This window comes from Idiotropiscis lumnitzeri, chromosome 14 (assembly GCF_059441095.1).
Source record: "Idiotropiscis lumnitzeri isolate Australia: NSW breed Sydney's pygmy pipehorse chromosome 14, RoL_Ilum_1.0, whole genome shotgun sequence".
Taxonomy (NCBI): Eukaryota; Metazoa; Chordata; class Actinopteri; order Syngnathiformes; family Syngnathidae; genus Idiotropiscis; species Idiotropiscis lumnitzeri.
In genome coordinates this window covers 13,060,694-13,077,491 of record NC_142404.1, presented here as the reverse complement: position 1 = coordinate 13,077,491, position 16,798 = coordinate 13,060,694, and the positions used below count along the sequence as shown (strand labels likewise).

Here is a 16,798-nt window from a genome sequence, read left to right as displayed (position 1 = left end):
TTTAACATTCAGGTGATCCGAAGGGCAAAGTAGTTAAATGTGTCATTGATAACAAAATGCTTCATAGCCGATATCGGCGTTTGAGCATGCAAGGCAGTTTGGAGTTTAAATGTTTGCGATAGACGGTCATCATCATAAAAATTTTTCATTTGGAGATTTTCACTGCACATATCTTAAAATGTCAAAACGCAGACATCGCAGTGCCAAAACAAAGAATAAATAACACACCGAAGCCACTTATCACAACATTTTTACTGCTATGGGATTATTAAACATTTTATCAAGCCTATTGTGCCCAGTCAATCTTTACTGAAGCATTAAAATGGTGTCAACATGTTAACAACCTTTTATCATTTTATTTTATAAGTATGTGTTAACGGATGATAAAAAAAAACACACACATTAAAAAAAAATAAATACTGGCAGTGTGTAGCCTTTAAATGACAGAAAAGCAGACCAAATAGGAAGAAGAAAACCTCTGATTAAATAAAGCGATTCACATACAAAACAATTTGAAGTGTAATAATTGTGCCTTCAAGTGTGTTTCAAATCGTATAGAGCAGGGGTGGGCACATTTTTTTGATTGGTTCTAAAATTTGACTAAGGGGCCAAAAGCAGATGGATGGAGTGTTTTGGTAACCTCACCTCAAAGGAAAAAAAACTAACATTTAATTTTAAATGAAAGTGAACAAAAGCATTACAAAAAAAAATAGGTATTTAGATTATAAAACATTAACAAGGTTTATTTAATATTTAATTTTTTTCAAGTTTGGCGGGCCGGATTAAAACGTTTAACGGGCCGCATGTGGCCCCCGGGCCGTAGTTTGCCCACGCCTAGTATAGCGCCACTTTTTAGTTTGATGCGAAAGGGCTCAATAAGCTACATAGACTGAATGCCGCAGAAATCGACAGAAAGTCTGAAAGAGATTTTTTTGGAGCGTTTGAAATAGTCTGCATCACTCACGACAACCAACTCGACGACAAGAGTTGAACTGCAGCAAACGGAGACTGCAAAGCTTTACAAATAAGGAGCGAGACGATGTTGTCCTTTCATTTCCCCCCTGTAGCCTCTGCGTGGATATCGATTTTTGCTTGTATGGCACAAATCTACCCATCGGTGCTCTCGGCTCTCAATCCGGCGGACAATGGGAACATTGGTACGAGCCATTTCTGCCGTTAAGTTTCTAATCGTGTCGAGCGACTTAATTATTTTGTCCCGTCATGACTGCCAGAGAAGCTTCATCCTTTTTTTTAATAACAATGCTATCATCAGAAACATGATTCACTATAAAAATAACATCTGACAAGGTATTCATGCGATATTGTTAAGCTTACACAGTGACGCGACCCATTTAAATCCAACTATTCCGTCGCGTTTCTTCCTCCTCCACATATCACAGGAAAAAAAAAAAAAAAAGCCATTTGTAAAGCAGCCAGCACATTGTCATGGAAGACTCTAAGCTCCTCACAGCTCATTGTACTGCAGTACTCATCTTTGATTTCAGCTTTGGAGGCGCCCCACTCTACAGCCAGACTTTGAAATCAAAGCATTATATTGTTGCATGACTGTATCGCGACTCATATTAGTTCTTTTTTTTTTCCCCCCCTCCAAACATGAGCCCGGCCGGGACCAGACCGGATCCTTCGGCTTTGGCCCTGTGAGCTTTTTAAATAATCTGACGGGAGCTCCTCTTCTTCTCATTATGAAAATCATTTATTGATTCCCCATGGGTTTTTTTTTTCGTTTTTTTTCTTTATTTTGAAAAAAAAATATATAGATATTTATTTTTTTACTGTTGTATTTATTTATTTTTATTATTTAAATTTTTTTTTTTTTGAGAACAATTACTCCTTCACTGACTTTCATGAGTAAAACTCACCACATAATTTACAGCAACAGGAAATGGCGGCTCACATTCATCATTCCGATATCGTCCACTTAATTGTGTTGTGCGCTGGGACTCGACGTAAGTTATCACTTTAGTCCTTCTGTTGTTTTTGTAGAAGCGGGAAAATAAATTCCTTTGTTGGGCTGCGTTTCTACTTTAAGTCCATCTGGCATTTGTTCAGTCTTTTGAAGTGTTCGAAGTACGTTACTAAAATGCTACTAAAATGGAATCAAGAACATACACTGCGAATCTCCAATAATATCTGCGATGAAAAACTTTTAGCTATTACAGAATTGTTCTCGAAATTAATTTGATAGAAAAACCTCTTAGTTGGATAAAAAAAAAAAAAAAAGAACCTTGGACAAGAGGTCGATAAATGTCGAGAGCAGAGCCCCCCCAGCGTCTTACAATACATGCACAAGTAATCGAGGAGGTCAGGGTCAATGTCGCACTTGATTGGAAGGTTTGTGGCTCTTTCATATCAATAGGTCAAAGTGTCCTTGAGCAAGACCGCTTGCGATAAAGGTGGGTGGGAGTTTTGTATTGAAATCTTTCACAGAATGAGACCGTGGGAAAACAGTGCAACACTCAACAGAATGATAACCATACGCGGTACCTTGAATAAATTCAGCTGATCATAAGCCAGGGTCAATATATTACTTCCATTTACGCGTTTCCCGCTTTTTCTAGTTCATTTCTGCAGACGCCGTTCTTGTCGCAGAAAGGGCGTGTGTAGAATCCAGGGAGTTCGGGGTCTGTCTGTGCTGAAGGGCCAGTCGCCCTTTGTTTGTGGCCCTACCGCTAACGTTTACGGAGATTCGGGACACGTCTTGTCGTGAACGCGCATTTCAAGGGGCGGAGGGACAAAACGAGACGTAAGGGGTTCTATTGGGATTGGGCCTTACACCAAAAGAATTGGGTTGAAGGTTTGACCCAGATTTTCATCCCTCCCAAATCCAATCGGCTGGCTCGAAATAATTAACCCACCTTGTGGTGAAATACCCAAATCTGCTCAAAATCCTAATCTGAAAAATTAGGGGAACAATGCAGCATTGTTTTAGTGTGTGGCATTCTCGAGCTTTCGTCATTTTACGACACTTCAACGCAAACATTCGACCAGTGTAAGAACACACTTGGTCTTTCAGAATTAATGACTTAAAACGTGTGCGCTTTTGACTGTCAAGAGACATTCTGTGCACAATAATTGAATAATTATGCCATTAGCCACAGTGTTTCCGAATTGTATTCGGCGCTCTCCATGGTGCTGATGAAGGTCAAGCTTAAACGGATCCGCCTTTGTTTGACTCCTAGCGAATCGCAAAAAGATTCACCCGAATTTGCTTCTGGCCTACATAGACATGCTCAATAGTTTGGTTCTGCTTAAGTTGGGGCACAGCTTTCGGAATATTTTAAATTAAAATGAAACTTCTCATTGCGATCATTATGTTAAAGTCCACATTTTGGATTGGACATTCTTGGACCTTTCTATGGCATTGGAATGTCGTCCATGCATTTTTTTTTCCCTCTCAGTCTGTTATTTTTTTTTTCCAGTGATTGTGAACAGTGAATGTGAATCTATTTGTCTCCCATAACTTTCAAGTGATTATTCCAGAGGGTACACGGCCTCTAAGTTCCACCATCGTCCCTTCGTTTTTATTCATAAAATAATCGTCCCGCCTTCTTTTGAAGCACTTCCGCCCTTGCAATTCTCCAGTCCGTCATAAAAAAATAAATAATTGGAAAAAAAAAAAAAAGAAAAGGGATGCTGACGGCAGATAATTCATAATTCCAAAACACTATTTTTAATCTCATGATCTGGCTAATTTCCTATTCACATCCATTTGCCGTTTCTGGACCGCAAACCACCATTTGGCCATAAAAACGGATTTATGCGTACATTAGCCACTTCAGACTATAGCCGCGGGTTTCCATGTTATTAAATGGGATATTAGCTATAGAATACAATACAACACACGTTTAATTATATAGCGCATTTCACAACAGCTGCAGCTGAAACAAAGCGCTTTCCATATGGTGTGATATAAATTAGAAGGAAATTAGAACACAAACCAAAACACATAAACGCATGTACAAAAGATTGTTTGTTTTTTTTCCCCAAATGATGCAGAACGCAGCTAGCGTTACAGAGCGTGCCGCAACCTTTCTCAGACTCTTATTGTCACATGAGGAGAACTCAGACCGGGCTCGCCCTGTACAGATGGATTTATTTCTTGCACTTCATCCTTTTGCTCAAATTAAACACAACTTAAATGCTTATTTTTGCTCTTAGTTGCTTCTTCACACAGCCGCGCATATCGTATACATATTTTTGAGTATCTCTCTCACTCTCTCACGCTCACTTTCACTCTCTCTCACACTCACACTCTCACTCTCACACAGAATGCCCATCTCTGAATATTACAAGTGATAACCAAATAATCAAAACGAGCTGTGCGCTGGGTTTAATGTTTCAAACCATTCTGAGGTGAGCTACCAAAATCACCACCACTGATTTTACACTGCAGTGGGCCCACATAGTTTGTCCGATGGCTATGAACCTCTAATCAGGATTCTGCCATTTAATAAAATTGCATACGTTTCATCCAAGGACTTTTCCAACAAACCGTTTTAAACTTTATTCGTCTTGCTACAATGGGAACAAATTGTTGATGGAACAACATGAGCCGGTCATCTGGCACTCAGCAGACTTGAATTTGGCATATTTATTTTAGTTATGTAGACGTAAAATAAAAATGATGAAAACACAGCACATAGAGTCCAGGCAAGCAAATTCCAGATTACAACCTTCTACTGATGAATACTTTTGTTTTGCTTTGACACATTCTGAGGCAAAAGCATCTCAAGCCTGAGAGTTTTCTTTACAGCGTCTCAAACAACAAGAAATAAGCCAGCCATGACGCACAAACACTTCAGAACCTCACCCGGGATATTTCTTGATTCCATCCCTTTTGAACATGCGTTCTTTCAAGTGAAATTAATCAGCCTCTTTATCACTTAGGCAGTGTCATTACCCAGACACAAAGTGCAAAATGAGCGAACTAATCGCCCAGCATGGAGGGGGGGGGCTTTTGTCTGGGAAAGACATGTTTTCTTCCTCAAGCTGCTTTTCAATTGAATTTGCAAACCGAGCAAAGGATGACTTTCGAGATACGTTCAAAGTGCCCCCCCTCCACCGAGACTCATACCAAGGAAGTTATTCTTTTTGTTCAAAAAGATTTTAAAAAAAAGAAGAATTTTCTAAATCAAATTTGTAAAAGACGTCATTGCAACGTCATATGGGAATTATGGAGAAAATAGAGCTGCTTTGGTGGAGGCGCTCCCTTTACAAATGTTGTCTCTTGAATGTGCATTAGTGTAACAGTCCAAGCCCAGCATGTAACCACTAAGACAGATGTTATTTCGGTGCCTACAGTGCGATGATAAGCAATTATGAGGCCTCCACTGTGGCACTAGCGCTCCCGGTAGAATAAGCTAGCTCAATACAACAATTCAAAAAAAAAAAAAATTCCACGGATAAATTCCCACCAGAATTCAAAAAGGTTCCATTTTAGATGAGCATTTGTTTGAAAAGGCCCCGGAAAAAAAATAACAATAAATATAGAAATAAATAAATAAAATCATTAATTAAATAATTAAATTAAATTCTTTACCTGTTTTCCATGTGAACTGATGATCCATATGAAACACGAGATCCGATCGGACGTGGATGAGTAAGAAAGACCAGAGGATGAAGAAACACAGGTAGTTCCCAGTCCCCCGTGCCCACGCAATGACCCCAAAGTCATCCTTTAAAGTCATAGTCCAGCCCATCGCGTCCTCTCTTACTCCTGCGGGAAAGACAGAAAAGTCGTCAGAAACGCACTTTCAAGTAAGACGCTAACGCACGTTGGGAGGCTCAAACGCTTTTCATCTTCCAACATTTTTACGTCGGTGATTCATCAATCCTAACATTTGACATATTGCCTGTCCTTCCTTTGTTAAAAACCTCCATAAATAATTAGTCAAGGCCTCCCGACGTACAATACAAGCGGAAAGGTGTTGAAGAGACTTAAATCATGGTGTAATAGAAGCGACGTGTGCCTTTTTTTTTTTTTTTTATTGCGGCTTATTTACTGCTCTCGGCTACTACGTGGATTCTCGGTCCTAATAGTGGTAACGGGGGGATTAGTCCTGGATTCACAGGCCTTCAATTTTGTTGCGCCAGATATGACAACACAATTTAATACGCATTTGAATAATGATTTTTTTTTTTTTTTTTTTTTTTTTAAGGATACAGTTGGGCAGCATGGTGGACAATTGTTTTGCACGATTCCGGCTGTGGCGACTGTCCTGTGTGGCGTTAGCATGTTCTCCCCGTGCCCAAAAAAACATACATAGCAGGTTGATTGGATACGTTACATCGTGGGTGTCAAACATATGGCTCGCGGGCCAGACCAGGCCCACAAACAAGTTTAATCTGGCCCGTGAGAAGATTTGGTAAAGAGTAAAAATAAGTACAGCCCAGGTGAATAAATAACCGCCCCAAATTTGTCAAACGGACGATGTTAGTTGCGCACTATAAACTTAATTCATTGGACTTTTGTAAGATTTTCTTCAAAGTGTTCTTGATATTTACAAGCAATGCGCAAATGAAGCCGATGCAATTCAACAGCTCAACAAGCATGCAGTTGTTTTGATTTCCTGAAAAGTGACGGTTCTGACACAGCGATACCCAATTAAACGGCTGATGAGTGCTTCCACCGCTACGTCCGACAAGCATTCCATCACGATTTGAAGCGCCGTGTGTGTGCGTGTGCGTGAAGAAGACCAAACAAAAAAAACTAAATGAACGTGCGCTTAATTTGACTCGGCTAAGTGAAATTGGATGGTTGTTTAAGTTGTGTTTAATGAGGAGTGTGCGAGAGTACAGATGGCGTGTTTCCCCAGATGTGAGTTTCCAGATGCTAACTTGACAGATTGTTCAATTTTCTTTTGAATTTGATATGACGGTTCTGCGGGTATCGTTAGCCTTGTATGCCTTCAAAAATGGATGCAAACCAAAAGATTTGGATTCATCCTTTTTTTTGTACAAATCAAGCTTTTATTTGAGATCTTTGGTATATAGAGGGAGTATTTTTAGAATATGTGTCTTTTTTAGTAGTTGACGTGCTGGCGGCTATAGGGATTATGCTAACTATTAAAACGAAGAGCAGATCTTGACCCGGTCGTTATTTCAAAAGGGACAGACGGACGAGGTCAGGTAACCATCGGGGATGACTCAAAATCTTGCTTCTCCTTAAGCCTCAGATTTGGAGTATTTATCCAGTAAAAGCTCGGGCGACCGGTCGTCAGCATGAAGGCGGGAATATAGGCTATCGTGAAAATCGGTGAAAAGAAAAGCTCTTAACTGCTAAATATCTGGGTCGATGGAACCGGGCCAAGCACTCGGTCGCTCCGGAAAAATCTGGCATACATACGACGTGGCTCAGATGCTGCGGTGCATCCTGTTAGATACTCCATGATGTGATGGAATGCAATCTGCCCGCCTGCCTGTCTCCTGCGGTGCTTGTTTGTGGCTCATTCGCCGGATTTGGCGGACACATCTTGGATCTTTCATAAGAGGACAGACGAGCATTGCTCAACCGAATTCTCCGTCACAGGTGGTCTGCGTAATGGATGTTTGATTCCAGCGATTAAAATGGATGCGAAAGGCTAATTTCATAAGGAATGGGATAGTTCCATCGGATGTGGAAAGAAATATTTTGGGGGTCTTTTATAGCAAAGACATCGTCCTCTGCCCCTTTAGCCACGATTAAGAAGTCATTTATTTCACTTCAGGCATGCATAATTTTAATTAATGATATTGACAGCATGCAAAATACTGCAGTCGGGTTAAATTTTTCCGTAGATGTGCTCTTAAATTCACAGGCCTGCAGTCAAAATTGATTGCCAAGAACAAGTTTGTGAATTGCGGCAAGAGCCGTAAGGTCATGTGGACATCTTGGAGGATGTAGTCAAAAACTGAAAGAAAAACAAACGTGCACATTTGTACTAATTCAAAGCTATAAAAGGTGATAGAAGAGACAGATAAAAAAAACTAAAAGTTAACAATTTTCCACCATGCGGCGGCACGACTCAGTGGCAGAGAGGTCAAAAAATGATAAACAAGTAAAAGACTATTTATCATTTTCCTTTTTCTTCATCTAGGAAACCTGGGGCGATAATCAGCGAACCAGCAGGCTGCCATTTCTGTCTTCTCCTGTTGGGGAATTTATTTGAGGGGGGCCAGGCCCCCTCGTGCTCCTGCCTAGACCCGGCCTTGTTCCCAAATGTTGCGTTATGAGCATATAATACAATACAAATTTGAATAGCGCATATCAGCTGGAAATAGAACATTTCTCAAACGAAGAAATGAGCAAAAGTAAAGCAAAAAAAAAAAAAAGATTACAATTATTTTTTTTTTTTTTTACCCCCGTTGTTCGGATGCATTCGGGTGATTCAAGTCAAACCAATTTTGTCCAAAAAGTTACAGTATTTGGATTAAAGCTGTTACGAGAAAATCCCTTCCACACTCATCAATTGTTTCTGAACCATTTTGATGCGTTTGCTTCAAAAGACAATTTCAGATGGCAGACTCAACTAATGAGATGGTGCTTTTGGAAGCTGTCTTTCCTCTCAAAATATCCTGATCTGTTTGATTTTGATTTTTTTTCAGATCGCGGCAGAGTCAAGAGACAGCAAAAAGATACAGAGCAAGTTATTATTAAGCAAAAAGGAATCAACAGCCCATTAAAGGGGAAGTCAACCCACGCCCAAAAAAAAATATATCTTTGCAATATGTTTTATGTTACTTCACTAGTCTAAAAACGGCAATTGATTAAAATTGCGTTTGTGGAATATGAGTTAAACAAAAAAATTAACCTGTTTTAGGCCATTTAAGGGGGCGGCCATTTTGTCACTTCCGTCGACTGAAAATGACATCAGCGTTGCTCAGTGCTAGGGTAACGACCAATCACCTGTTTTCTGAAGCGGAGCCATGATTGGCCGTTAGCTGAGCCCTGAGCAACGGCGATGTCATTTTCAGTCGACGGAAGTGACAAAATGGCCGCCCCCGAGATGGACAAAAAAAAAGGTGGATTTTACGGCTCAACTCATATAACACAAATTAAAAATATTAATCAGAATGTCGTGTTCCGACTAGTCGGCCGGCATAAAACATATTTGTGAAAATATTTATTTAAAGTCTGTCAAGGTGTTATAATCAAAAAAGACCAACATAACCAAACAACCAAAAGTATGATTTTCAACTTCAACACCATTTTAATTTCACTGAATACTTCTTTACGTTGTACTGGAAGAAGCAACAAAATGTGGCTTAGTGGCTGAATTATCCTTCCATTATCTAAGCAGGAGGCGTGGCACACCCTGGACTGGTTGCAAGCCAATCGCAGATGGCTGAATAAATAACATTTTTATTGATTTCACCTTCAAGGGGCCCAGTTTGGATATGAGGCATAAAAAAAAAAAAAAAAAATAAATAAATAAATTGGATGCTTTCAAATCTGAATCGTGTCTCTATTTTACATGGATAAAAAAAAAAAAAATCTAAAATGATTTTCTGTCAGAGTACCGTATATACACCCCCTTCCAACCCAACAGCGAAAACGCTTCGAGGAGCACACTCACAATAAATATTTGATTGAGGCAACAATCACAATTGATTGTTACTTTTTACACACTCAATGCAAACATTTGCAAATTGCACATTGTACCTGATCAAGATGATTGCCAGTCATCCCTTTGGGTAATGTTGTTGGTTCCGTAAGAGACCGGCACTTCTGTGGCTTTACCAGCAAGGAAGAGGAGCCCCGCCCCCCCAACCCCGCCCCAAAGATGTTAAGTCTGACAGGCGAGGTAAATCAGATGTATCAAGTCCTCCTCCTCGAGCACCATGCAGCGGCTTAATCCGGTGTGAGTCAACGCGCCGAGGGCTGGTACAGTGTCACACCTCCAGCTGCATCTAGTACCATTAAGCCCCTGGCGTCGGATCTGTCGAGTACCCACCCGCTGATGTTCTTGCCAAGTTGGGCACTGGAGTCAGCAAAGAGACGGGCTCTGGAGGTTGGGAAGACACAAACCACACAGATAGATAAACATTTGATTTAATAGCGTATAGAAAATTATTCCGTTTGCACGACAACAATCTTAAAATGCTTTTGATGTGATGTGCAAAAGTAAGAATATTTGGGGTTTTTTTTCCCCCTGGCCTCATCTTTAGTCAACAAGCTAGATTTACTCCAGTACAATTTCTGAGTAGTTTTACTCTGAGCCACATTTGACCCGCTACTTGTATTTTTCTGTACAGGTACTTGTGCGACGTATTTTGGTTCATCAGACAAATTTGTGTCGAATGCCGGCTTCAATCCAACGTTCGAGCCTATTAGACCAATCAAATGGATTCGGAGGTCACATGAGCTCTCTATAGCGCTACACAGATGCAATGTTTGCAAAGTGACTAATTGACATGAAGCAAGGCTGAAGTAACGCAGGAAAATACGGCGTTCGAAAAGGCACAAGACCCCGGACCTCATATTTAATTTGTTTACCTAACACCCTGAGAAGAAGAGAAAAAATAAATAAATAAAAAAAATACAGCTATGCCGGGTTAAAAATGCTGCCTTGTCGCCGTGTTTCTATGCAAGCGTTGCTTGGTGAGTCAGCTGTGTAAACTAAAAGATAATTAAATTTAAGATTTTCTTGCATTTGCCTTGATATGTTGTTTTGAAACGATTCCGCTTTACATGTCTGTGTACTTTACACGAGTCCAAACTTTGAGCGTTCTATTGAAATTGTTTTTTTTAAATGTTACAATAATTCTATGGGAATTTAGAAATTTATGGTAAGAAAACTCCAATGAGTTACTTCATACAAGGAAACCATATAAATTTATACCTTTGCACATTTGTTTTTTTTATTTTAAAATATCTGGGTTTAAAAATGTTGTTTGGTCATTGCCAATGTTCTTAAAATTGTTTACATTTTAAAAAAATAAATGTTTTGCACCCCCACAAAAAAAATAATCGTGATTTCAATTATTACTGAAATAATTGCGATTTATATTTTCTTTTCATAATCGAGCAGCCCTAAGTAACAGTACACTTAAGTATGTTTTTTGGAAACTGTTCACCGATGCCTATCGTTTGAAATTTTGTATATTTGACTTCCACACTACTTTGATCAATCTAAAATGACAGCAGTGCCTTGCTTAAATCAAAACAAGAGAAATTAAAGAAGCCACGATAATAAAGTGGTAAATATGTATCGGTGCTCTAACCATTAACACCATATCTGGAAATGAACTTTTTAAAAATAAAAATGAACTGATTATCTTGGAGTCGCAGTTAATATATCCCAGGTTGGAATCTCTGCTCAGATGTGTTTGTGTCCCACACTGCAAAACAACATCTAGCGCCTTTGTTTCCCCCCTGCCAGTCCCGTGAGCTTGCGCTACGGCCCAGCTCACAAGTTTCACTCTTTCATTGACCTTCGTGGCCATGCTCCTGAAAGCCCCAACAATCCAGTCACCTCCACTTTTATTTCCCCTGGTGTTTGGATGCTTTCGTTTGCTTTCCCACTCAGCCTTCAATAAGCTTGGCGCTGTAGGAACACATCGCCTCTGACAACACAGTAAATAAACCTGAAATGCCACAAAGGTGCTTCGGAGACATTAATTAGACATGCAAACATCTGCTTTTATTAGCACAGCAAAAGTTGAGTCTAGACTAGATTATTAGTATTGTTTTGCACTGCTGCCTCAATCAGGATTATTTGGGGCAGGTAAAAAAATAAAAAATAAAAAATTTCGATATTAATCGATTTTCCTTTTCATAGCCAATCGAGTCATAAAACCATATATCAATACTTTTTCCCTAAATCAAAACAAAAAATGTATTTGTTGTCTTGATCAGGTCAAGTTAAATAAAACTTACATGATTAATGTAACTACATCGGCTTCAATTTTTAACGTAAATATTCAGATTTGTACAAATGCACAAGAAGTTTGCACTAATTGCAGCTTGGGTTCTTCTGAGAATGCCTTCCATACCGAAGAAAAATTGGTACTGCGAGAAATCCATTGAATCGAAAATCAATCAAAGTGAATCTGAGTCAAATCGATTTTAGAAATGTGAATCGATACTCAGCCCGAATTTGGGGTGCAATCGGCATAAAATTCTTTTCAAGTTTAAATGTTCTCCCTGATCTTGTGTGGTTCTCTGCAAACGCTAACATGCCGGGAACTGTGAGCCATTCCCGTGAATAAACGGAAACGTGACCACCAAGGGTGAGCCAGGCCGGTACAATAGAAAATGCCGCTTTAGCAAACCGTGCCCTAAATGTTTGAAACGTAGACATGTAATTTAAAAGGTGAATGCACACGACATCCCAATTGAGTTCTAATCGATACCAAACAACCTCGACCTTGTTTCACTTTGCAAGTCGCTCACTGCAGCAGAACACCATTTATTACTTTAAACCATGAATCGTATTTTTCTTTTCGTTAGTTCTGGCCATCTATCCTCAAATCCTCTTGTAAACATCGCTCACAAAGTATCAGGACATCCCATTTGGATTTATTAACAAGCATGTATTTAGATGAAGCAAAGTTACACTTGCACATTTATTGCAGCTTGCGGTTTAACCATCTCGCCGGGTCACAAGCTCCCTGCAAGGAAATGTCAATTGTTTCCAAACCACTGGCGCTTTGAAAACTAAAATGAGCTTTTTAAAGTTGCCATTGAAGCTCACTTAATGTGGCGTTGTAATAACAGGTCATGCCGCTCCTTGACCCCAAGAGACTAATTTCACCCTCAATTGTTGAGCAGTGACATCCAACGCATCTCTCAACGGGAACGACAATTTGGGATAACTTCATTTTTTTTGGGGGGGGCATCTGAAGGTGAGGCATATCCCTGCACTGTCAGCAAACAGGCGGACATACGAAGCAAGTGCTCTTGAAGAAAGGGTTGCGAACTCAATCAGCCACTTGTTTATCCTCGTGGCATGGAAGTACTTTGGCCCGTTCCGATTGGCTCCCTTTGCAGTGGTGTGGCTAGATAGGCAAGCCGACGGGGTCAAAGCATTGATAACAGACTATTTTTTTTTTTTTTTTACTTAGTCGTAACCTCGCGGCCTCCGCCGTGGGTAACACTATATGACCAAATAAAATCACTACACCAGCGTTGCTTATGTATTACTCACAATTTTGTATTATACAACATATTTCCGAGGAAAAAAGCCACCTTGGACAACTCACTGTCTTCCCAAAGATTACAAATATTTTAAAAAAGAAATAAATAATAAAATAATTACTCAGAAGTCTGATAAACTCTGCTCGATTAAATATCATCACATAAAAATCTTCCGAGTTTGTTGCAGTCGCTGCTTTCAAGTGCTCCTCAACACAGCACTGCAGGACGTTTATTTTGTAAAATACGGTCCCAAGTGGCGACTGATGCAACACAGTAAAGCTATTAAGTTTCTTGTTGTCTCTCTTTATTTTTAGATTGACTCGGGTTGGAATCTCATTTGAATAGCAGGCAGGGATGGGACGTCTTCAGAGAATTGCATTGATTAAAGTCAATGTGATGAGACTGACTTCATTTGAAAAAGGCAAATGTGTGTGTACACCAGAAAGTCGAAATGGAATTATAGAAAAAAAATTGGGATAGGACTGGAAATTTTTACTTCTGCAATGTTTGAACCGATACGTTAAAAAATGGCCTTCAACTTAACTCAAATCCTCTTTTTTTTTTTTTATCATATATTTGTGCAATATATTCACTTTTCTCCATCAACAAAAAACAATAGTTGTCTTTGTTTAAAAAAAAAAATTAAAAAAAAAGCCTCACTGAAGTATTATGTTAACCAGATCGATGTAACAGAACACGATAAATATTTCATCCAAGACAAGAAAAGGGATCTTTCCGACTATGTAAAATTGACGCAGAGCAAAGCTGCCAAATGATCAGCTCCATCGGTATGAACTTGTCTGATAAGAACAAGATAAGAAAAACTCAGGCGAGGCTGGGGTTGCAGGAGGTGAAAGGACGTTCCTCTATCTGCCTTTTCCCGAATGCTAATTGGTTGTGTCTCTGTAAAATAAATCAGAGAAGTGAGTGTAGAGTGGACTAAAATGGATCCCGATGAAAAATTACGTCAAAAATGGATTTGAAGCACAACCAGACAAAAGCAGAAATGACTCCACCAAAGGACAAATGAGAGGAAGGGAGTGCCTGAAAGAGAAACAAAACCATTCCTGGATAAATCGGATTTGTTGCGTGTGGCTGTTCCGCCAGCCCGGCCTCACAACCCGCCACCTCCCTTCATTTAAAAAAAATAAATAAATAAAATAAAGCATAATCCTGCTCACGCCGGCCCCCTTTTTTCAATTGAAAGCAACTTCTTGTGGGACTGGGATATGCAGGTGAGCGTATCGGAGTCCTGACTGTGGAGGACCCAGAGGGAATTGTTGCACTGCGAGGGAGCCATCACAGTGAACAAGGGGGGAGGCGGGGGCGTGACGGCGTCAGGATTAATTTTGAGAGAGTCGGGTAGCTGAGGCAGGCTGATAACACGGGTCAGTAGCCGCACAGACACCTGGACTGCGGAAGCTCTTCGAGAAAGCAGCTTTAATGTACTGAGAGTCATGTGTATTTATAGTGCGCGCGCCCGAGAATTTGGCGGCACGTGTCAGAGGGTCAGTCAATGGATGACGGAAGAAACAAGACAGGTGAACAAAAGAGCAAGGAAAAAACAAGAGTGGAAATGTGAGTCTGGCTCTTATGATAAGCAATGAACATCTGGTCGCCAAAAATATAAATAAAAATAAGAATATAATATGGATGAATGAAAGTGTGAATGGTTGTTTTCGATATTCGGAGGCTGCGCTCAAGCGTAAAAATGGGCCGATCCTCATTTTGGTGTAAGCTTTGATGGGTCTGGTGAGGGTGAGCCAGACTCATTACGGTTCGGCTCCGGTTTTAAATAATCCTTCACGAAACAACTTGAATAGATGATGGAGATCCACTTGCTTTTTATTTTGGAAAAAAAAACAGAACATATACTTGGAATAACAATCTTTTGCAACGATGTGTTCTGTGTTTTTCTTCTTTTTTTTTTTCCACGAGAAACCTGACCTACATAACTACAAGATCATTTCACAGCTGTGCACAATTATCCTTTAATTGACTGGAGCTGAGTGAACCTCGCAGATGACATTGTCAATTAATTTGCGTGAATGTGATCGTCAAAATATGAACTTTTCAGAGAAAAAATAAATAAATAATATATATATATATATATACACACACACACATTTATATATATGTATCTATTTATAAAAAAAATTGTAGGCTCCTAGCCATATTTAAACTGGACATATGGCAAAAAAAAGATTTTCTGGAAGTTCGGAACGGGGGCCACAAATGGACCAAACCAATATCCAGTCTTGATGATAGTCAATTTATTTTTGATGGCGACATACTGCACTGAATGTACAGTACGGAATGCTTTAAAAAAAAAAAAAAAAAAAAAAAAGAAGAAAAAAAAGTGAGAAAAAAAAAAGAAAGTATAAAATGGTAAACTCTGAAGTTTGGCCATTTGTTTCCCATCAAGTCACGATTCGAGATGTTACATTAATCAGAAAACCTAATAATGATCTTTGCCATTCTCTCAGTTGCAAATGTCAGAACATTGTGTTCACTGTTCATTGACCTTTTCCATAACATCAACACTGCCAGCAGCGCTAATCACCGAATTTCTCTCTCACACTGCGCTATCTGGAGATAGCAAACAATAAGACAGTTACAATACAATATTGGGCTTAATTGCGCGCTAAAATATGCCTTTTTGACCTTATCAGTGGAGGAATGAGACGAGAGTGTTGAGAGAGAACAGAAGGCTTGCGTCAAGGATGTCGTCACCTCTCAAGGCTGTTTGCATCTCGATCGGCGGTCTTAAGCAAAGCGATTCCCAAAAATGTTTTTCAGCCTTTCCATTCAAAATCGTTCCCCAATCAACACAAACACACCCCAGATTTTTTTTTTTTGTAGTCAACGCTAAAGTGATAATTTGATGACATCACTGAAAATTTTCTTGTGCCGCCAACTTGCTGGAAGGTCATCTTAAAAAAAAAAAAAAAAAAATTGCTCATTCACAGTCCCTGCCGTCCTCATTTGCTCCACCACCGTCTAATTCAGCCAATCACTGACTCTCAAAAATTCTAACACCAATTTGCGGACTGATGACTTGAGGATTTAAGGCTATTCATCAGCTAGCATTAGCGGGTGCGCTATTGTAATGTACGACAGATTAGCATACTTCATGAGAAGGTCTCCTTTTTAATATTTGAAATATTTCCACACTCTTGAGATGCCGCCACCTGTTGATTTCCATTTTATTGACATAACACATAATTGGCGATTGATTGACCTCAAGCTACAACCATTATTGTAGCGTGCTAACGAATGCTAAAGTTGACGAGTTGGTTCAACACCTAGAATCCACTCACATAATCACACACAATGCTTGAACGGCACTCATATTCTGAGAGATGCGTTAAAAGCTGTGCATTTGGGCTGAGAGTACAAAAGAGAGGCTGCCAGACAGGGCGTGATGCTCGATTTGTGGACACTTGGATTATCCGAGTGAATGGGGAAGCAGAGGAAAGCCAACAAGAGGAGGCTCGTTCAGCATTTGTTACTGGAAAGGAGGCTTCCATTTTGAGAAAGGCACTCAAACGGGTGACTTCCTTTATTGATTCCAGGGTGTTCCAGGGATTAAACCCTATAACCTTGTATTGATCCAGCATGGGAAGGGAATAGTGCTGTCTTCAAGAAAGATGGAAACTT

The 16,798-nt window shown here is 39.7% G+C and overlaps 1 protein-coding gene across 4 annotated transcripts in view; it reads right to left on the bottom strand.

Moving 5' to 3' along the window:
- Positions 1 to 16,798, bottom strand: part of thsd7ba (thrombospondin, type I, domain containing 7Ba) — a 171,601-nt gene that overhangs the window by 81,714 nt on the left and 73,089 nt on the right. For all 4 annotated transcript variants that reach the window (XM_088315438.1, XM_088315440.1, XM_088315441.1 and 1 more), the window contains 2 exons: positions 9,662 to 10,004; positions 5,561 to 5,737 (listed from right to left, as the gene is read on the bottom strand). In XM_088315438.1, the coding sequence (XP_088171564.1) occupies positions 5,561 to 5,720 (160 nt within the window). In that variant the 5' untranslated portion in view covers positions 5,721 to 5,737; positions 9,662 to 10,004. The remainder of the gene's footprint in view (positions 1 to 5,560; positions 5,738 to 9,661; positions 10,005 to 16,798) is intronic.